This window comes from Tamandua tetradactyla, chromosome 19, assembly GCF_023851605.1.
Source record: "Tamandua tetradactyla isolate mTamTet1 chromosome 19, mTamTet1.pri, whole genome shotgun sequence".
NCBI classification, from domain to species: Eukaryota; Metazoa; Chordata; class Mammalia; order Pilosa; family Myrmecophagidae; genus Tamandua; species Tamandua tetradactyla.
The window spans coordinates 9,723,585-9,747,195 of NC_135345.1; the positions used below are offsets into that span (position 1 = coordinate 9,723,585).

A 23,611-nucleotide genomic window follows, 5' to 3' on the forward strand; every position below is an offset into this window, starting at 1 on the left:
TCTCAGCTGCAAAGGCACATGCAAATGTGCCAATGTCTGTTAGCTTTCTCTCCAGGCTTGGTTCATGAAGCTCCCCTGGAGGTGTTTGCCTTCTTCATCTCCAAAGCTTTCTGGCTGCGTGGACTCTAAATCTTTTTCCAAGATGATTCCCTCTTAAAGAGCTCCAGTAAGCAATCCACCTTGAATGGGTGGAGACACATCTCCATGGAAGCCATTTAATCCATAGTTAGCCCTCACAATTGGGTGGGTCATATCTCCATGGAAGCAATCAAGACGCTTCCTCCTAGAAAAGTTGAATGAGGATTAAAGAACTTGGCTTTTCTGGGGGTACACAACTGAATCAAACCAGCACAATTAGGTTCTGGTGTCAACTTGGCCATGTGATGGTGCCCAGTTGTCTGGTCAGGCAAGCACTGCTTTGATCATTGCTGCAAGGATTTTTTGTGGCTGGATGAGAAACCAGAAAGTTGGTTTATTAAATCATCAGTCAGTTGATTACAGCTCTGACTGGTTACCTCTACGATCAAGTAAGGGCATGCCTCCCCCCCAAAAAAGATGATTCAATCTGTTGAAGACTTTTGTTTTTGTTTTTTGGTTTGTTTGCATGGGTAGGCACCAGGAATTGAACCTGGTCTCTGGCATGGCATAGTTGAAGACTGTTAAGGGAGAAGAGAGAATTTTCACTGCTTCTTTAGCCAGTGAGCCTCTTCTGTGGAGTTTATCAAGACTCTTCATTGGAGTTGCCACAAACAATATACCATTCAAGAGTTGCCATTCTTGCTGTCTGCCTTATGGATTTGGGACTCTTCCATTCCCATGGTTGCATGAGACACTTTGATAAATCTTATATTTACAGAAATCTCCTGTTGGTTCTGTTTCTCTAGAGAACCATGACTAATACAGCTTGGTACCAGAAGTGGTTCTTGAGAAACAGAATCTTAAAAATGGGCTTTTACAATTTTTTTTTGTTGTTGTTCTAGTTTGCTAGCTGTCAGAATGCAATATACCAGAAACAGAATGGCTTTTAAAAGGGGGAATTTACTTAGTTAGAAGTTTACAGTTCTAAGGCCATGAATACCTAAAGCAAGTCTATAAAAATTTCCAAATTAAGGCACCATCAAGAGGTTACCTTCACTCAAGAAAGGCCAATGAAGTTTAGGGTTTCTCTATCAACTAGAAAGGCATGTGGTGGACATAGTGATGTCTGCTTGCTTTCTCTTCAGGAATCTTCTTTCATGAAGCTTCCATCAGGACGCATTCCTTCTTCATTTCCAAAGCTCTCTGGTGGCATGGGCTCTCTGCTTCATTGCTCTAAAAAGGGACTCTTCCAAAATATTTCCTCTTTTAAAGGATTTCAGTAAACTAATCAATACATACGTAGAATAGGTGGTCACATCTCCCTCTATTCAAAAGTTAATACCCACAATTTGGTGAGACACATTTCCGTGGAGATAGTCTAATCAAGTTTCCAACATACAGAACTGAATAGGGTTTAAAAGAAATGGCTGCCTCCATGAGATGGATCAGAATTGAAGTATGGCTTTTCTAGGATACATAATCCTTTCAAACCAGCACATTCCACTCTCTGGACCCTAAAACAGAAATGTTTTCCCATATACAAAATACATTCATTCTATCACAATATCAGAAAGCCTAAAGCTATTTCAGCAAGAGTAAAAGTGCAATACAAGGTTAAAACCAGTGCAAAGTCTCATCAAAGTCTGTTACAGGCATGGTTTGTTCTAAGGCAAAATTTTCCTCCTGCTCTGGATCTACAAAACTCAGAACAAGTTATTTCCTGCCAATATACAAAGGAGGAACAGTCATAGGATATACACACCCATTTCCATAGGGAAAAATCGGAAGGAACACAGGGGTCACCGAATCCAAGCAGTTTTGAAAACCTGCAGGGCAAAGTCCATTAGATCAAAGCCCCAGAGTCATTTATCTTCGGGGCTTTAGAAAGCAGCACTCCCATTATGCTGAGTGAGATTAGCCAGAAACAAAAGGACAAATACTGTATGGTCTCATTGATATGAACTGACATTAGTGAATAAACTTGGAGGATTTCATTGGTAATGGAGACCATCAGGAGATAGAAATAGGGTAAGATATTGGATAATTGGAGCTGAAGGGATACAGATTGTGCAACAGGACTGATTGTAAAAATTCAGAGATGGACAGCACAATACTACCTAAGTGTAATACAATTATGTTAGAACACTGAATGAAGCTGAATGTGAGAATGATAGAGAGAGGAGGGCTGGGGGCACAAATGAAATCAGAAAGAAAGATAGACAAAGACTGAGATGGTATAACCTAGGAATGCCTAAAGTGTATAATGATAGTGACTAAATGTACAAATTTAAAAATGCTTTTGCACAAGGAAGAACAAAGTAATGTCATTACTGCAGGGTGTTGAAAATATATGGTAATTAATATTTTAAAATTTTAACTTATGTGTGAGACTAAGGCAAAAAATGTTTATTTGGTACAAATTTGTATTTTGACTAGTGCAGTTCCTAATATAACTTATGTGGGCAGCTTAATTGAACACCATAAGTACACGGAACCTTGAGAAGGGTATAAGATTTTGTTGGTTTGTCCAGAGTGATGCCCTAATAAATCCCAGAGTGATTTGAACAGTGAGTAAAAAGTATTTACAAAATCCCCTTAGGAGAATGGTGAGAAAGGGGAAATTTCAACTTCCCCAAGAGCAGAATTCTTGATATTCTCACAAACAGTGGGAACAACCAAAGCAATAGGCTGAGTACCCAATCTCGGGGTTTGCTCATATGAAACTTAACCCTACAAAGGATAGGTCAAGCCTGCTTAATATTAGGCCTAAGAGTCACCCCCAAGAGAACCTCTTGTTTTTTTAATTCATTTATTTTTTATTTATAATACATAACCACATGCAAATACAAACATTCTTATCATATGATCATTCCATTCTTGCTATATAATCAATAACTCACACTATCATCACATAGTTGTATATTCATCAACATGATCATTTCTTAGAACATCTGCATCAATTCTGAAAAAACAATAAAAAGAAAAAAAAATTCATACATACCATACCCCTTACTTCTCCCCTTCACCGATCACCAGCATTTCAATGTACTAAATTTATTTTAACATTTGCTCCCCCTATTATTTATTTATTTTTGGTCTATATGTTTTATTGTCCATTGATAAGGTAGACAAAAGGAGCATCTATCTTTTCTGACTCTTTCCAAAATGTTTCCTCTTTTAAACAGTTCCAGTAAACTAATCAAGACTCTGCTGGAATGGGTGGGGTCACATCTTCATCTAAACAAAAGTTAATACCCACAATTGGGTGTGTCACATCTCCATGGAGATAATTTAATCAAAAGATTCCCACCTACACTATTGAATCAGTGTCAAAAGATATGGCTGCTCCCACAAGATTGGATCAGAATTAAAACATGGCTTTTCTGGGGTACATAATAGATTCAAACCAGCACAGCATGTAATTACATTAAATGTTACTAAAACCTCTATGTGAAATTCATGGAATATTTATGTAATTGCAGATTCAATGCAGAGGAACCAAAGCAGAATGGAAATGCAAAAGAAATCAATGAAAGCAATGCAAAGGATAACCAGGATTATCTTTTCTTGAAAATAGCAGACAATGAATTTGGAGAGAGCAGTTAGCATCAACCCATCAACCCAATAACTTCACAGGCACTCTCCTTTTGCAAGTTCAAAGGTGGGGTGATACTTCCTAAATTAGATCAGGAGCATTGGATGATGAAGCTCATTTTAGAGTATACCCACACAAGATGACATATGATCCAAGAGACAAAAGTGTTTAAAGTGGAACTCTGCTATTAAGAGGCTAAATAAGAGCTGAAGGAAGCAGAGAGACCATCACTCTCTCCTGGACATTAGCAAGCCCAGGCCAGCATGGAAACACACTCTACAGAGAGCCCCAGACTCACATGCAGGAAGAATCTCTCCCCCATCAAGATCTCTGATTCACTGAACCATTCAGTGCTGTGTTCTCAAGAAATGTTTTTGAGTCTTCTCAAGCATTGTTGTTATTAAAGTAAATGAACACCAGGTGTTAACATTTTATCAGCATATGTTTTCAGTTTCTTCATCACCTCTTATCCATGTGGAAATAAATAAACACCCAAGTGAGAACAAACAAGGGCTATTTATTCAGAGCTTGCCATAGCAAAAAGGAGTCATCCACCATCGCTTGAGCTTGGCAGAAACCAAAAAAAGTGGGAAAGCTGTAGAGCGGAGAAAGGAAGCCTTCAGGTATTGGGGACTGTTGGCCAGGGAAGGCTGGAGGTAGGCTAGTTAGAAGCAAGGCATCATATATGATTGGTTAGGGAAACATTTTTGGCTTTTTCTGGCTGCTGTCAGAAAACATAGGGCAGCTATCAATTATTGATCAAGTTCTGGCCATTTTGGGCCAGTTGCTCCAGGAATTGTGGCTTGACCTCCTGGGTTGGTTGTTGTTAATAGTGGGTCAGAGTTTCCTGGTCATTGTCCATTTGTGTATTCAGTCTCTTATTCACTAATCTAAAGAGGAAAAAGAAGTAGAAATTGACCAATAAAAGGACCATAATGTTTATACCTAACTATAAACTCCCTATAAAAATATATAAAATTTAAAATTTGTCAGAAATTGCTTTAATTGATTGGGATTTTAGGGGCTTTATTAGTTGTGGGTTCTGAAATCTGACACAAGACAGAGACAGAAGTGAAAAGTCTATTGCGGGTAGGCAGTGCAATGGTGGCCCAGTGGCAGAATTCTTGCCTGCCATGCCAGAGACTCAGGTTCGATTCCTAGAGCTTGCCCATGTGGAAAAAGAAGAAGTCTATTGGGGCTAAAAAAGAGAAGAAGGAACAGGAATAGGCAGAGGAAGACCACAGGCTGTGATGCAGGTCTGACACTTGTGATAGGAGAGAGGGAGAAAGGGAGGAATGAGTAGAAAACCATGAGACTACATTACAGGTCCAGGAATATCTTAGACAGCACAGTGGGGAGCTCCAGAGCAAAGATTGTCCATAGAGAGAAATGACAGAAGCCTCAGAGCTGACAGAAACTTCACAGCAGAGCTGACACAGAGGTCGATAAATGGAGAGCAGAGACACGGATGTTAGGAGATGCCTGGAGTTCAGCAGCCATCACCATGAGATGTTAAGCAAGCCAGAATCTGGAGAGCCAAGGGAAGCCAAGGGAAGCCAAGAGTTGAAAGCCAGCCCTTGAGAAGCAAAGTAAGGACCCCACCCCCCACCCCCCCCCCCCACATGACACAGGCTGAAAGCAACAGAGCCCAGGAGCAAGTTACCAGCCATGTGCCTTCCCAGCTGATATAGGTGTTCCTGACCCATTGGCCTTTTTTGAATGAAGCTAACTTCTTGTTGGTGCCTTAATTTGGACACCTTCACTTCCTTAGAACTGTAAATTTTTAACTTATTAAATTCCCTTTTATAAAAGCCATTCCATTTCTGGTATACTGCGTTTCGGCCGCTTTCAAACTGGAACTCATGCCTTTAATTTCAATAGTAACTCCTTTCTTTTTTATTTTGTATGCTCAATCTCTCAACTATAAATGCATGATAGAAAATTAAGAGGAAAAAGAAGCAGATATTACTACCTCAGGAGTTTGTTTCTTTATTTATTTTTAAGGCGGGTATAGTGAGTTGAATTATGTACCCTAGAAAAACATGTTTTATAGTTTAATCCATTCCTGTGAGTGTGAAGCCTTTATAAACAGGATCTTTCAAAGATGTTATTTTCAGTTCAAGTGCGACCATCTGAATCAGGATGGGCCCTAATCCTATCACTGAAGGTCTTATAGAGAAAGTCACAGGGAGAAGGTCCACAAGGAAGCATAGAAGTTGAAAGAGAAAGAAGAGGACATCATCATGGGACAGAAAAGCCAAGGAATCCCAAGGATTGCTGGCGAGCCAGAGGACATTGACTCCAGGGGAGAAGTAAGCCTTCTAGCCTCTGAACTCTGAGCCAATAAATTCCTGTTGTTAAGCCAACTCATCGTGTTATATTTGTTTTACCAGCCAGGAACTTCAGCAAGTGGGTACATCTGTAATTTCAAATTATTTCTTTGTCTCTTTTTAAAAAATGTAGCTCCTCAACTTGATTGTAAAATTCTAAAACACAGGTTGCAAATACATTCTCATGGAGCCAGGCAAAATGGATTAATATCTGGGCTCTCCAGTGATATTGCATAAGATAAGTAACATCTTTGAGCCTTAGTTTCTCCATCTGTAGTACAAAAGAATGAAGGGGTGCACGGGTGGCTCAGTGGTAGAATGCTTGCCTTTCATGTGGGATACCTGGGTTTGATTTCCAGACCATGCATCCAAAAAACAAAACAAAACAAAAATGAAATTATGACATGTGCATTGTAACTGCAAATCATGAGCACTCATTTGAGGAAAGTGAAAGTTGTTCTCAACCATAAAATGAAATGAAAATCTTTCATCAGAGATTTTGAAAAATGTATTATTCTGTGTTGAATTTTACTTTTAAATTTAATCAGATTTAGGTCTGGTTAAGGCTGGAGTGGCATACAATCTTGTGAGTTCCTTTCTGTGCTAATTCCATTTGAATTAAAGTTATTCTAATTAGCATATGGTAGAGACCAGTCTTTTGATCATTTCCCACCATAAAGGATTTCTGATTTCTGTCTTTAAGATGATACTCACAAGTGCTCTTGTTTTCCATACCACATTTCTTACAATTGACTTTCCAGAATCCCCAAAATAACAAAATAGAGATAACATTCACCAACATCTTTAACATAAGGAATCGCTAAAACATTGTAAATGCACAAGTCCAAATAGTTCTGAAATAAAGATAGCACGGTGTCCTGAAAATAGGATGAATCTGAGAATTTCACATAGACATTCATGTGCTCGGTGCAAAAAAAAAAGACTTCTTGGAACCTCTGTTGCTTATCTACAACATGAGTATAATGACCTTGTTAATGTATTTTTTTCTTAGGAGATGCTTTTAAAGAGCTAGCTTTTACTTTTGCATCTTACAAATATTTCCTCTAAGGTTTGAACTCTCACAAACATGACTGATTGTCCAATTTCCATTATAAAATGTTTTTCTTTTGTATGAAGTCAGAAAAGTAAACCCTTGCAGCCACTGAAAATAATCTTTTGAAATAAGTGAAAAATGATAGGGAATTGGACCCACTGAACTAAATATAACACAAAGACCAGGCTACTTGGGTGAGAAGCATCTATCCAGAAGAAGTGACTGAGTAAGGTAGCACTGTTCCCTGTGGATGCCAGTTTTATCTTTCCCATCGATTAGTATAATAGGAAAACACTTGTAGTGTTCGATGATGTCTTCCACTGAATCAAACTTCTGGAACATAGAAAAGAAAGTTAATGAAATTTTAAACAACTTTAAATGTCTATAAGTTAAAGTGCAGTCTAAAACGCTAGTTGTACTTCAGACAGAGATTAGTGCATTAAAAAAATTTTATCGCAAAAGGGTGAGTCAGAAGTGATTTTTAAATAGAGATGAGGCAAACAAGATCTTGAAGGATGAGTGATAGGAATAAGAAGATACCAAGGGGAGAATAAAGGTACTAGGGGAAATCAAGTTTCCCACCCACCTAGTCTTCACCAGAATTGGGTTACTACACTGGTTCAGTTCCACAATTTTCACGTACAAAGCAATCAACCACACGGAAGCTGGAAGGCCTTTCTAACATGTGTTCCATCAGTCTAAAGTAGAGATAACTCAGCCAGCAGGATGGGAGCCACAGTGGAAGCTACTTTTTATTCAGATTTAGTTTTGTATACTCCACCTTCCACCCAGTGTATCCCAAGAGCAGAAATGTTTGCAGGCCTTGAGGATATCCAGTAGGGATGGAGATTGACAAGGTCTCTGTCCTCATAGAGATTACATTCTGGTGGGGGCAGACAAAAAATAATTGCCTATACAAAGAGATAATCTCATTTAGGATATGTGCTGTGAAAATAATAAATCAGGGCCATGGGATAAAATGGCTGGGGGCTAGACAGGGAGGTGACATCTCATCTGCAGCCTGACATGAAAACGAACTAGTCACATGAAGATGTGGTGCCGGCAGTTTCCAGACATGAGACATTCAGTGAAACCAACCTGAGCAGAAATGGGGTTGGCATGTCTGAGGGACAGAAGGCCAGTGTATCAGTAGCTGAGTGAGAGAGGTGGGCCATCGCTTTTCTTTTAGCTGCATTTTAAATGAGATACAGTGTCTTAGAGTTAAGCTGGGATCAAAATGGCAACTTTCAGAATTTTGAAAATGAATATGCTTACTGAACTCAACTTTATCAGCCCATAGACAACACTCAGGGGGTCTACACAGTCCCTGGGGAATTGTGTAAACTTCTTCTGGACATTCATTTCCACACAGTCGTGACGAGTTGGAATTTTATCCCACGTTTCAATGAATTCAAATTTCAAGCTAAAAAAATCTGATATAATGCTTGGTGACAGAATGCTAAAGATACTAGCTGAATTTTACATAAATTGTTTCTTTAAAAACAGCCCATTTTGGGCAGTGCGATGGTGGCTCAGTAGGCAGAATTGTCACCTGCCATGCCAGAGACCTGGGTTCGATTCTGGGAACCTGCCCATGCCAAAAAAATAAAAAACAAAAACAGCTCACTTTTTCCCCATTAAGTGTTACAATTGCGAAAGGAACAGGGCTGAAGCTTACCGTTGCGTTGTTGTTAACAATAGCCTGTTGTGAATAGTCATAAACATGCCTGTTATTTACTTCATGTAACAGAGGTGGAACATGGCTCAGAGAGCTTCAGGGGCTTGTCCACAGTTGCACTCTAATAAGCGGTAAAACTAGAATTTGGTTGAGTCTAGATGTGTTTAATTCCAGAGTTCATCCCTTGAACTTTCACACCACACTGTGTGACTCTCCAAAATGATGCACGTTTTAGTATTTTTGACATGTGCCTTTGGACTTTCCTAGTTTCTGATTTACATTGAATTTGAGCTTGTTAGGATAAAGGTGTTTCTTCGTAAATGAAGTTTATACAGCTATTTCAGTCAACTATTATATGCATACATATTAGAAGTAGTCCTTTCCTGTGCTAGACCATAGGAGTCAAAACATTAAGCAAAGGATGTATGTGTATAGTTCTGTAAGTATTTGTCATATACTTCTGATTTGCCAAGTACCGGACCAGGCACTAGTATATAAATTGATGTGTATCTTTTTTTGTTTTAATGTTTATTAATTTGAAGCCATGGGCTTCATTTGGGCAGAGACCCTGCCTGATTTTTATATTAATATAGACCCAGTGCCTGGCACATATTATATAGTCAGTAAATATTTGTTGAATGAATGAATAGTTCTAAATGATCTAGAATCCTTATTAGGCAGATTCTATAAATGAAAGAAGCTAAATGTCTTTAAATAATATAACTATATGAAAAACCTTTCATAATTTTATTTTATAAGTTATTTTATGAATAATAATAATAACAATGGCATAATGTAAACACTGCATAAATATTAGCCAAATGCAGTATGTGTACTTATCTTCTTAATCTTTATAACAACCCATGAGGTACTAGTGCTACCATTTTATGGATGTGATAAATGAACTTGTGTGGCAGTTTGAAGCTATATGTACCCCAGAAAAACATGTTCTTAAATTTAATCCATACCTGTGCATGTAAATCCATTATAAGTATGACCTCTTGATGAGGCTACTTCAGTAAAGCTGTATTTCACCTGACTAAGGATGAGTCTTAATCTTTTTAAGGGAGTCCTTTATAAATGGAATGAAGAGAGAGAGAGAATGAGAACCATGGAAGCAAGACCCAAAGCCATAAAACCTGGAAGAGAATGGAGAGACCAGTAGACACTGCTATGCTTTGCCATGAAGCAGAGGAGCCAAGAATTTCTGGCAGCTGGTCTTCGGAAAGGAAGCATCACCTTGATGATGCCTTGATCTGGACATTTTCTCAGCCTCAAGACTGTAAGCTAATAAATTCCCATTTTTCAAGCTGAACCATTTCATGATATTTGCTTTAAGCAGTCTAGGAATCTAAAACAGGCTGGTAGAGGCTAAGCAATTTGCCTAAGCACACACAAGTAGGAAGTGGCAGGATCAGGGGTCTGACTTCACAGACCACATTCTTAGAGACCACCCTGCTCTAGAGAGATTCTATGAGCCAGAGGAGTGAGCACAGATATAAAGCAAAAGACCTTATATCCATCCCTGGCTTCCCCTTCTATATGTGGGGTGACCCCAGAGAGGCACTTGGCTTCCCTCAGCCTTGGTCCTCTTGGGAGGGGATGGCACTTCTCTACTTGTGAAGACAAGCTAATTCACCTAAAAGCTCCTTGCTGTGACAACAATGATATTTTCCCCACTTTCTAATATTTCAGTTATATAGTAGTATGAAGTTCTTAATGAGTATTTCTTACCAAAAGTTTCAGTTAGAAGAAATTTCTCTGCGGCAATGTAATGGTTTAACTAGGCTTGCTAAATATGGTCATCTTCAGCATTTTTTAATGGATATTTCCATCCTTCATGCTAAAAATATAGTGTAATAAAGATAAGTCACCTTTGGGGCCACAGGAAGACCTGAGCTTGAATTCAATGTCCCAGACTTATTTGTTCATGTTTTTGGAGAAGTTAACATCTCTGAATCTCAAACTTTGTTTCTATTTAATCTGTAAAACAGGTGTCAGAACACCGTCGTTGGGTGATAGGATGCAATGTGCTACAAAACAAATGTCTGGAGACCTAGTAGTTGTTCTAGAAATATTCATTCTTGAGCATTTGTTCTCACTTCTTCCTCATCTCCTCATCAAGTTCATAAGTCATCAAGTTCCTCATCAAGTTCATAAGTCATGATGCTCATTTGCTCTTTTCCACCCTCCACAGTGTGGAGTGATGAACCTCCTGACACTGTCCAGCCCCTTCTGCTTACAGAAATCCACATCCCATTTCTCTTTCTCTTCACATTTAAGCTCCCTTGAGTTGGGTTTTTGTCTTTTCACATAAGAGTCCTGATTAAATCTGGAAGTGACTTACCTACTCTTAGCCCTTTTACTTAATCTGTAGCAGTTTTTGATGAGCTAATCTACATGACTGCACCCACAGATACACAAGAAATATGAGTTCCTACTCTATGCCGAGGTAGGATGGTTTCTCAGTTGACCAATGGGGATAGTATGTGTTTTGCCCCAGTTGGACTGCAATAACTGACGAGCAAAATGTCTTAATGCAAAACCTGGCTCTCCCATTATGGTAAATTGAATTATGTGCCCCAGTGTAGATATATTCTTAACCTTAATTCATGTCCTTGAGTGCTGTGAACCCTTTGTAGATAGGGTCTCCTGAAGATGTTATTTTTAGTTAAGGTGTAGTCCAACTGAATGAGGGTGGGTCTTAATCCAGATTAATGGAAGCCCTTATGAGCAGAAGAAATTTAGATATAGCCAGAGAAAGCTACAGGGAGGAGCCAGAAGTTGGAAGTCAATGGAACTCAGAAGAGAAAGGAGAGGACATTGCCATGTGAGGGGAAAGCCAAGGAACCCAAGAACTACTGTCTAGAAAGCATCAGCTGGGAGGACACAAGCCATCTAGCCTCTGAAACTGTGAGCCAATAATTTCCCATTGTTGAAGCCAACACATCATGTGGTATTTGTCATAGCAGATTGGAAAACTGAGCTACCCACCTACAAGCTGTGTGACCATGAGCAGCCTTCTTAAACTCTCTGAGTCTCAGTTTCTCTATCCATGAACAGTGACATTAGGACCTGTTTCCCAGGGTAATGGTGAGGAGTAAATGAACTGATGTGTATACAGTCTTTCAAGAGAGCTTGGTACACAGGGAGTGTGTGTACATGTGAGTCTTTATTATTTCCTTCCTTCTAGGTTTGTCAAGATAGTGACATCAGAGTTATGAAATCATGAGAGTAATTTATAGACTGTTAGGTAAGTCTTTATGAAGAAAGAAAACTTCCAAATTTCACTTCCAGCTATAAACTAAGGACAGTGTTTTCTTCCTCTTTTTTTTACATTTGACAAAACAAAGTGATTAAAGAAGAAACTTTTCATATAGAATCCTTCCACAAAATAGGTTAAAAAAGGAACTCCTCTTTCCTGGTATTCATCTTCAGATGGAAAATGCTTGCTTCTTATTCTCATTCCTGTTTCCTTTTGGATTGTCCCCAAATAATAAATCCAATATAATTGTTTTAATAATCTACTACATGAGTGACATTTTATATGGCATTGTAATTTTAACAGGTAGTGGGAAACAATTCATCATACTGTCATTTCTTATTACTGGTGTCTACTGATGGGCCTGCAATTGAAATATTACCCTACACAGACTTCTGAAAATGATTTGAATTAAGCTCAATATTCATATGAAATTATTTTTTCAAGGGGACAGAAAATACCCTCCTAATATTAGATTTTTAAAAATACTTTTATTGACACAACAAAACAACATACAACCACGAGCATTCTTACCATATGAACATTCCATACTTGGTGTACAATCAGTGGCTCATAATACTATTAAAAGCTATATATTCATCACCATGATAATTTCTTAGAACATTTGCATCACTCCAGAAAAAGAAATAAAAATAAAAATGAAAAAACTCATATACATCATACCCCTTACCCCTCCCTCTCATTGACCAGTAGTATTTCGATCTACCCAATATATTTTAACCTATGTTCCCCCTATTTCTTTTCTATACCCCTCACCCCACCTCTCATTGACCACTAGTATTTCAATTTACTCAATTTATTTTAACATTTGTTTCTCCTATCATCTGTTTATTTTTAATCCATATTTTTTACTCATCTATCCATACCATAGATAAGAGGAGCATCAGACACAAGGTTTTCACAATCACAGAGTTACATTGTGAAAGCTGCATCATTATACAATCATCTTCAAGAAACATGGCTACTGAAACACAGCTCTACAGTTTCAGGCACTTCTCTCTAGATTCTCTAATACACCTTAAACTGAAAAGGGGGTATCTATGTGTAAAAATAACCTCCAGGATAACCTTCTGACTCTGAAATCTCTCAGTTACAGACACTTTGTGCTGTCTTATTTCTCTCTTCCCTCTTTAGGTCGAGAAGGTTTTGTCAATCCCGTGATGCTGAGTCCCAGCTCATTTTAGGATTTCTGTCCCATGTTGCCAGGGAGGTTTACACCCCTGGGAGTCATGCCCCATGTAGAGAGGGGGAAGGCAGTGAGTTTGCTTGCTGTGTTGGCTGAGAGAGGAAGAGGTCACATCTGAGTAACAAAAGAAGTTCTCTGGGGGCGACTCTTAGGCTTACTTTTAAAGAGGTTTAGCCTATCCTTTGCGGGGATAAGTTTCATATGAACAAACCCCAAGATTGAGGGCTTGGCCTATTGATTTGGTTGCCCCCACTGCTTGCAAGAATAACAGGAATTCTCCAAATGGGGAAGTTGAATTTCTCCCCTTTCTCACCATTCCCCCAAGGGGACTTTGCAAATACTTCTTTATTCACTGTTCAAATCACTCTGGGATTTATCACTACTATTAGATCTTAAAATTTGTTTAAACTTTTTTTGTTTGTCCTGTAGGCAAACTGCAGAAAATTTCTTATTGCCAGTAAGATAAATAAAAATGTTTGGGCACACACATAAAAATGAGAGAAATTAAAAGAGAAAGAGACCAATGCAAGAAATAGGAAGAGAGAAGGTGGAGAAAGAAGTAGAGAGAGAAGAGAGAAACAAACAGATGACTTAATTATATGTCTATGCCTCCTAGTTTTTTAAACTTTTAATTTAGCAAGTAAATGCCTATTTTATTTTTCAGAAACATCATAAACATTGCAGGACAAGGAAAGTTCTGATATTTCTCAATTGGTCTGTTCTCTGCATTTTCACAGAAATGTTTCCAAATGTGATTTATAAAACTTAGATGCAGAATTGATGTTCAGCAGCTGATAAAGTGCTGCAGGTTGTTTAGCTCAGCCCCCCTTTGTGATTGGCCAGGGCTGCAGTTCTACCAGCTGTTAAATATTTCCCATCTTTTTCAGCCTTGCTTGGGCACAAGCATAGATGGGCACAGATAGACTGAGTAGTTCTTAGCTAATGCTTCACCATTAGCTAAGTAAATTGGTGTCAAGGGGTGAATAGTAGCCCTCACAAAAAGAGTGCCTCTGCTCTAATTCCTGGAACCTGTGACTAGTTCCTTATATGGTATAGTAGTAAGGTTTAGATGTCAATGTGGCCAGGTGGTGATGTCCACTTCTGTAGCTGTGGGCTTATATCATCAGTATGTGAATTTCATCAATGGCTGATTACATCTGCAATTGGCTAAGAGGAGTGCCTTCCACAATAAGCGAGACTTAAAAGGAAATGTCAGAAGAGAGAGAAACAGCTCAGCACAGTTCAGCTCAGCACTCAGACTTAGGTGTTTGGAGATGCAGACAGGAAACGCCCCAGGGAAAGCTGTTTGAAGCCAGAGGCCTTGGGAGAAGGCCAGCAGACGTTGCTGTGTGTCTTCCCATGCAACAGAGAAACCCAGAGGAAAGCCCACTGCCTTTCCTCCGAAGAACTGTAAAATTGAAACTAAATAAATCCCCTTTATAAAGGTCAATCCATCTTTGGTGTAATTGCATTCTGTCAGCATTAGCAAACTAAAACAGATTTTCATATCAGAGGAGTGGGGTGCTGCTGCATTTGCAAATATCAAACATGCTAGAATGGTGTATAAAAGAAGGACTCCGGAAGAATGGTGAGGAGTTTGATAGAGAGCCTAGATTGCTTTGAAGAGACTGTTGGTAGAAATATAAACTCTAAAGATACTTCCATTGCAGATTGGAAGGAGGATAACCCTTGTTTTGAAGTGGCAGAAAGTTCAGCATAATTGAGTCCTGGTGCTATATGGAAGTGAGAATGTGAATGCAACTATCTGGGATACTTGGCTGGGGAGATTTCCAAACTGAGTGTAGAGGATGCAGTCTAGTTTCTCCTTGCAGCTTATAATAAAATGCCACAAGAAAGGGATAGGCTAAGAACTGAACTTTTGGGTACAAAGAAACCAAAACTGATGGTCTGGAAAATTCTGGGCTTCCAGAAAGTTAGACCACAGAGAACAGTACCCCACATGAAGATTTAACCAAACATGGAACCAGTCAGCCATTACAGGACAAGCCAGTATTGGAGATGGATTTATCCAGAAAAGATTTATGGAATGTCCATTGTCTGATGGCTTTGATCTCTGTATGCCACATACCAACTCAACACATTTTTTGTGAGATTTGTATAAATGGAACCACTGTCAGTATGGATTAAAAGGACAGAAAAGGGACAGGGTGAAGGAAAAATAACCTCAGAGGCAGAACCATGGAGGGTAAGTTCTGCAGAAAAGAAACCTTGGGCCAGGAGAGTGGGTCAACCTGAGTGTGTAGAGGGGGTGAGTTTGCCTTAGAGGCAGAGGACTGAACTACCACCTTGATTTTCAGGAAGAGGCTGGTGTCCCAGGCCTCAGAGAGGATGGAGCACATTCTCTGGGGATTGGGGGGAGCCTGGATACCACCCCATTGTTCTAAAGGTGTTGAGCATGTGCCGCAGAGATGGCAAAGAATCCAGATGCCACCTAAATGCTTGAGGTGGGTGAGGCGAATAAAAAGTTGGTCACCCCAGTGTTTCCCAATATTGCAATCCTCATCTCAGTGTTTGGAGAGAACAGGGCCATGCACAGGTCCTTGGAAAGGGTGGAACCACCACTTTCTAAAGCCTTAAGGATGAATGACTCAGACTTTGAAATCTAATGGACTTTACCCTGCAGGTTTTCAGAATTGCTTAGGTCCAATGACCCCTGTTTTCCTTCCAATTTATCCTATGACTGTTCCTTCTTTGTGTTTTGGAAGCAGATAACTTGTGGTAAGTTCACAGGTCAACAGCCAGAAGAGAATTTTGCCTTAAGACAGACCATGCCTGTAATTGACTTTGATGAGATTTTGTACTATTTTTGAGTTGGTATTCTATTAATATTGTTACTGAAATGATTTAAGGTTTTTGTGATATTGTGATGAAATGACTGTGTTTTGAATATGGAAGGATTTAGCGTGTTGTGTGAAGGGCAGATAAGCATTGTTAGGTGAAAATAATGTCTGTTATTTTTTTCTATATAGAGATAAAGTATGGTTTAAGGTGATGTGTATGGTTGCCAAGTTGACAAGGGGCAGATACTGTAATAGGCTCAGGTGTCAACTTGACCATGCAACGGTGTCCAGCTGTTCTGTCACTATGGATTTAAATTATCAGCATGTGAATTCCATCTATGGCTGATTATATCTGCAGTCAGTTAAGAGGAATGCCTTCCACAATGAGTGAGGCTGAAAAGGAGGAGTCAGAAGAGAAAGAAACAGCCCAGCACAGCTCAGTGCAGCCCAGGACAGCTCAGCTCAGAGCTGAGAGTCAACACAGACCCAGATGTTTGGAGATGCAGAAAGGAAATGCCCCGGGAAATCTGTATGAACTCAGAAACTTGGAGAGAAGGTCAGCAGACTGTCACAATGCACCTTCCCATGTGACAGAGAAACCCAGAGGAAAGCCAGCTATCTTTCCTCTGAGGAACTATAAATTTGTAAATAAACAAATCCCCTTTCTAAAAACCAATCCATCATTGAATCGACTAAATATAGTTAAGATGTCAGTTCTACCTAAATTGATTTATAGATTCAATGCAATATCAATTAAAATCCCCAAAACTTACTTTTCAGAAATAGAAAAACCAATAACCAAATTTATCTGGAAGGGCAGTGTGCCCCGAATAGCTAAAAGTATCCTGAGAAAAAAAATGAAGTTGGAGGTCTCATGCTACCTGACATTAAGGCATATTATAAAGCTACAGTGGTCAAAACAGCATGGTACTGGCATAAAGATAGATATATTGACCAATGGAATCGAATAGAGTGTTCAGATATAGACCCTCTCATCTATGGACAATTGATCTTTGATAAGGCAGTCAAGCCAACTCACCTGGGACAGAACAGTCTCTTCAATAAATGGTGCCTAGAGAACTGGCTATCCATATTCAAAAGAATAAAAGAGGACCCATATCTCACACCCTATAAAAAAGTTAACTCAAAATGGATCAAAGACCTAAACATTAGATCTAAGACCATAAAACTGTTAGAAGAAAATGTAGGGAAATATCTTGTAAATCTTATACTAGGAGGCAGTTTTCTATACCTTACACCCAAAGCAAGAGCATTGAAGAAATAAATAAATAAATGGGAACTCCTCAAAATTAAACACTTTTGCACATCACAGAACTTCATCAAGAAAGTAAAAAGCCTACACAATGGGAAACAATATTTGGAAACAACATATCAGATGAAGGTCTAGTATCCAGAATTTATAAAGAGATTGTTCAACTCAACAACAAAAAGACAGCCAACCCAATTACAAAATGGGCAAAAGACTTGAACGGACACTTCTCAGAAGAGGAAATATAAATGGCTGAAAGGCACATGAAGAGATGCTCAACTTCCCTGTTCATTAGAGAAATGCAAATCAAAACCACAATGAGATATCATCTCACACTCACTAGAGTGAGATGACACAAAATAAAACACAATAAATAACAAGTGCTGGAAAGGATGTGGAGAAAGAGGCACACTTATCCACTGTTAGTGGGAATGTCAAATGGCACAACCGCTGTGGAAGGTAGTTTGGCTGTTCCTCAAAAAGCTAAATATAGAATTGCCATATGACCTGGCAATACCATTGCTAGGTATCTACTCAGAGGATATGAGGGCAAGGACACAAATGGACATTTGCACACCAATGTTTATAGCAGCATTATTTACAATTGTGAAGAGATGGAAATAGCCAAAATGTCCATCAACAGAGAAGTGGCTAAACAAACTGGCATATACATGCAATGGAATATTATGCAGCTGTAAGACAGAATAAAGTTATGAAGTATGTAACAACATGGATGGACCTTAAGGACATTATGCTGAGTGAGATTAGACAGAAACGAAAGGACAAATACTCTATGGTCTCACTGATATGAACTGATAATGTCAGTTTATGTGAATAAACTTGGAGAATTTGTTGGTAACAGAGACCATCAGGAGATAAAAAAAGGGTAAGATATTGGGTAATTGGGCTGAAGGGATACAGATTGTGCAACAGGATTGAATGTAAAAACTCAGAAATGGTCAGCACAATACTACCTAACTGTAATACAATTATGTTAAAACACTAAATGAAGCTGAATATGAGAATGATAGAGGGAGGAGGGCTGGGGGCACAAATGAAATCAGAAAGAAAGATGGATGATAAAGACTGAGATGGTATAATCTAGGAATGTCCAGAGTGTGTAATGATAGTGCCTAAGTGTACAAATTTAAAAAATGTTTTTGTATGAGGAAGAACAAAGGAATGTCATTACTGCAAAGTGTTGAAAATAGATGCCAATTAATATTTAAAAATTTCAACTTATGTGTGAGACTAAAGCAAAAAATGTTTATTTGGTACAAAATTTATATTTTGACTAGTGCATTTCCTAATATAACTTATGTAGATAGCTTAACTGAACACCATAAGTACATGGAACCTTGAGTAGGACATGAGATTTTGTGGGTTTGTCCAGAGTGATGGATGCCCCAGTAAATCCCAGAGTGATTTGAACAGTGCATAAAAAAGTATTTGCAAAGTCCCCTTCAGGGAATGGTGAGAAAGGGGGAAAAATTCAACTTCTCCAAGTTGAATTCTTGATATTCTCACAAGCAATGTGGACAACCAAAGCTATAGGCTGAGCCCCCAGTCTTGGGGTTTGTTCATATGAAACTTAACCCCACAAAGGATAGGTCAAGCCTACTTAAAATTAGGCCTAAGAGTCACCCCCAAGAAAGCCTCTTTTGTTGCTCAGATGTGGCCTCTCTCTCCAGCCAACACAACAAGCAAACTTACCACCCTCCCCCTGTCTACGTGGGACATGACTCACAGGGGTGTGGACCTTTCTGGCAATGTGGGACAGAAATCCTAGAATGAGCCAAGACTCAGCATTAAGGGATTGAGAAAACCTTCTTGACCAAATGAGGAAAGAGTGAAATGAGACAAAATAAAATGTCAATGGCTGAGAGATTCCAAACAGAGTTGAGAGGTTATCCTGGATTTTATTCTTACACATTAAGTAGATATCACCTTGGTAGTCAAGATGTAATGGAGTGACTGGATGGAACTGCCTGAAAATGTGGAGCTGTGTTCCAGTAGCCATGTTTCTTAAAGATGATTGTATAATGATATAGCTTTCACAGTGTGACTGTGGGATTGTGAAAACCTTGTGTCTGATGCTCCTTTTATTTACCTTGTCAACACACAAGGAGAACATATGGAATAAAAATAAATAATAAGGGGAACAAATGTTAAAATAAATTTAGTTTGAAATACTAGTGATCAATGAAAGGGAGGGGTAAGGGGTATGGTATGTATAAATTTTTTTCTGCTTTCTTTTTATTTCTTTTTCCAAATAGATGCAAATGTTCCAAGAAATGATCATGATGATGAATATGCACTATATGATGATATTGTGAATTACTGATTATATATGTAGAATGGAATGATCAAAAGTTAAGAATGTGTGCGTTTGTTTGGTGTTTTGTTGGTATTTAAAAAAAATTTAAAAATTAAAAAATAAAAAAAATAAAAACCAATCCATCTCTGGTGTATTGCATTCTGGCAGCATTAGCAAACTAAAATATATGGCAAAAGAAGTGAACAATTAAGGACTGGAGAAGAGGAATCTATTCTGGATTATCCAAGTGGTCCCTAAATGCCATCCCAGTTCCTTATAAAATAAAGGCAGGGGGAGATTTCCCACAGAAGAGAGGAGCCATAGGACCTCAGAGGCACAGATGGGGTGACACAGCCACAAGCTCCGGAACACCTGTGACAACCAGCATCTGGAAAAGGCAGAGAAGAATTCTCCCATAGAGCTTTTGGAGGGAACATGGCACCCTGATTTTAGATTTGTGGCCTCCATAACAGTGAGAGAATAAATTTCTGTTATTTTAAGGCATCAAGTTTGTGGTAATTTGTCACAGCAACCACAGGAAACGAATTCAGTGATACCTCCAAATCTGAATTTGGTATGAATTTCTAGCCACAAGTCTGACTGACCGACCCAGTTACCTAAAATGCATAAAAATGGATCACCTAAGGCGTTTCCTATGCAGACAAGTGTGGTACATCAGCCTCAGTCCTCAGTGCATGGTAGAGGTATGGATGGACAGTGCTTTCCCCTGGTGCTCATATCCAGGCTTGCTCTCATGGCTTAATCCCCACGTCCTGTTGTGAGCTTTTCATGCCTATGCCTGGGACACTAGACCTAATAAAAGGCTTTTCAGGAATCATTTAAAATGAGAACCGATACAATTTGTCAGCTCCATGTGTCAGAGTCTCTTGTCACATCATCTCATCTTACACCTAAAATAACTCCCATGAGGTAGGTGTTGGTACATCCAACAAATGTGTGGTTATAGTCTAAAGTTTGCATGGCAGTCAAAAAACTATATGAAGTCAAAATTGTCCTTGAAAACCTTGTTTCCCATGAAGTTTGTCGTGCAGAGTTGGATTAAGATGCCATTTCCTTATTTGAGCAGCAGATGAAGTAGCTGGCTTGCATTAAGCAGCCTTTCTGCACCAAATTCTTTTATCTTTCTTAAGGATGGGAGATTGTTCCTCAGCATGTGAAAGGCAGGAGAGCAGTGGGGATGGAGCTGGCTTGGTGGAAAGGCAGGAAGAAGCATCTGTAAGCTCTCATTTTTATTTAGTGCCTGGCACACAGTCTTTCTGTGCAAGTGCTAATGATTGTTCAATTTGCAATGTTCTACACTGTTTTCTAATAGGCTAGGATTGTTTGCATTTGGTCATGCATTCCTCATTTGAGACTAGACAAGGAAGTGAATATTTCTGGTCCTGTTGCTGTCCTTCTCTGTGGGAAATCTCCCTTTGCCTTTATTTTATAAGGAACTGGGATGGCATTTAGGGATAAGTTTGAATTCCTACCTTGTATTGGGGCTTTGGTAGGTCGTTTAATTTCTGTACCTCCCATTTCATCCTCTGTTAAATAGAGATACGGGTAGTACCTACCTCATAGAGTTGCTATGAGGTCCAATTCAATTAAGTTAGTCAATAATTGTTTGCTGAACAGGATAGTGCTTGCACATAGCAAACATATATATATATATATATAAGTGAAAAGGAAACTCTTGTTTGAGGGCATGCAAGGGAGGAAAAAATTCTGGATTAACGTGAAGAGTCTTCTTAACACTGGCATTTAATTTTCTAAGGAGTTCTTGGTGACAATAATTAGAGCATTAACTGGGGATTGTGGGTTTGATTTATGGGCTGTTATGGATGACAATTGCTTACTTGACGAGGTAGTCAGTCAGTGAGTGAGAGCTGACAATCTAATTAAATGCCACAAGATGTTATTACAGAGTTGCGTTATTTCCTCATTTATTAACAGATGAAAGTATAGCATGCAGGAAAGAAAATGCTCTAACTTTGTTAAGTATCAGTTTCTGTTGGTAAGAGGGATACAGTTATGCATCCTTTCCAGAGCTTTTGTGAGGATCAAATGAGATAGCAAATTAAACAGCATCTCAAAAAGGGCCCAGCACATATAGGCCACACGGTTTTAGTTTCCAACATTCTTTTTCCTTTTTAGGAAAAAGAATCCTTAATATTAAGAATTTAAAAATCACATAAAGTCTTTGTTGTTGTTAATGAGAAATTTTATGAGCTGGAGGAAGCTATACAGGAGTTAAATGAAATTGGTGTGGAAAGCCCATTAGACATAGGGAGACTATAGCCTAGTTATTAAAATGACAAAGTAATAATAATGAAAATGTGACAACCAACTTTTATTGTTGGCTTGATATGTTCCAGCATTGTTCTGAGTACTTAACATGTATTAACTCACTAGTCATCACCTCAAAATGAAAAATTGGCTACTTCTCTTTTTATTTTTGTTATAGCACTTTTTAAACGGGGATATGCTGCATAGATTTATGTATTAATTTATTTATTCACTCAGGTACTCGTTCATGCCAAAACTCTCCCTGGGCTGGAGCAAAGACTGGTAAAGTGACCCCACCGATGCCTTTCTTCTCCTGTTAGGTGTGATTCTCAGAAAATGGCTCTCGGTCAGACACTGGATTTAGCTGGCATCCTCTTGCATCCTGCTGATAGGGTTCTCACATGCATGCCTACTGAACCCCCTTGGAAGCCTTGGCAATGTTCTCTATTTTGATTTCTAGTAAGAACTGTTCCACTGACTCCTGGAAAACAGTTCCAGGATGTGTACTGAATCTGAAGAAGCTGGGTATGCTAAATGAGAATCACTGAATTATAGAATTCTAGATCAGAAAAGAACTTCATCTCAATTTACATTTATAGAAACTAATGCCAAGAGAAGTTAAGTGTCTGGCCTGAACTCACAGAGTTATTAAATGATGACTGTTTAGTATGCCAAGCTGTTGGAGCAAAGAACTAAGAGCATCTGGCTTAAACAATAGAAAATTGTTGTCTTGTAGTTCTGGAGGCTGAAAGTCCAAACTGAAGGTGTAGGCAGGGCCTTGTTCCTTTCAATGGGGAGAGTCTGTTCCATGCTTCTCTCCTGGCTTCTGGTGGGCTGTGAGCAATCAGTGGTGTTCCTTGGCTTGGGGTAACAAAACTCAATCTCTGCCTCTGTCACATGGCCATTTCTGACTCTCTCTTTGTCTTTCTCTTACTGATTGTGTGCAAACTTTGTCTTATAAGGATATTAGTCCTATTGAATGAGAGCCCATCACAACCCAAATTAGCCTCATCTTAACTGACAACATCTTCAAAGATCCTATTTCCAAATAGGATCATATTCACAGTACTCTGGGTAAGGACTTGAACATGTCTTTTGGGGATATTTTGATTCAATTGCTAAAGATGACTCAGAGTTTGAACCCTTTCCTTCCTTTCTTCTTTCATTCCTTTATTTATCCATCAAAGGAAGAGTTGAAAGAGCAGTCCCTCTTGGCCTTCTCTCTAGGTACCTCACTGACCTTGGTATGATGGTTTGAAGTCCTACATACCCCAGAAAACATTACATTCTTAAAGCTAATCCATTCCCAATGGTGTGGACCCATTGTGAGTAGGATCTTAACTTGAGATGTGACCCACCTCATTCAGGGTGGCTCTTAATCCTCTTACTGGAGTCCTTTATAAGGGGATAGAAGAGAGAAGACACAGAGAAAAAGAAGCCCCAGAGAACCTCAGAGAGAAAAGCCAGAGAATTTGAGACACAAGGACACACATGGAAGCTCAGAGAGGAGGCTACTGAAGCCAGAAGATGGAAGCAAAGAAACCCAGGAGAGAAGGGAGATACCAGCAGACGTCACCATGGGCCTGACTGTAAGAGAAAGGAATTGAGGATTGCTAGTAGCTGATCTTTGGGGAGAAGGTATTGTCCTATTGATGCCTTGATATGGACAATTTCATGGCCTAAGAACTGTAAACCTATAAGTTAATAAATCCCCCTTGTAGAAGCCAATC

General features: G+C 39.0%; 1 protein-coding gene across 1 annotated transcript in view; it reads right to left on the reverse strand.

Annotated features, from left to right (window-relative positions):
* Positions 1-6,563: 6,563 nt before the first annotated feature.
* Positions 6,564-23,611, reverse strand: part of CLNK (cytokine dependent hematopoietic cell linker) — a gene marked incomplete at its 5' end in the record, with an annotated part of 238,387 nt that continues 221,339 nt past the window's right edge. Inside the window, one exon of the mRNA XM_077136401.1 lies at positions 6,564-7,390. Coding sequence (XP_076992516.1) covers positions 7,244-7,390 — 147 coding nt within the window. The remainder of the gene's footprint in view (positions 7,391-23,611) is intronic.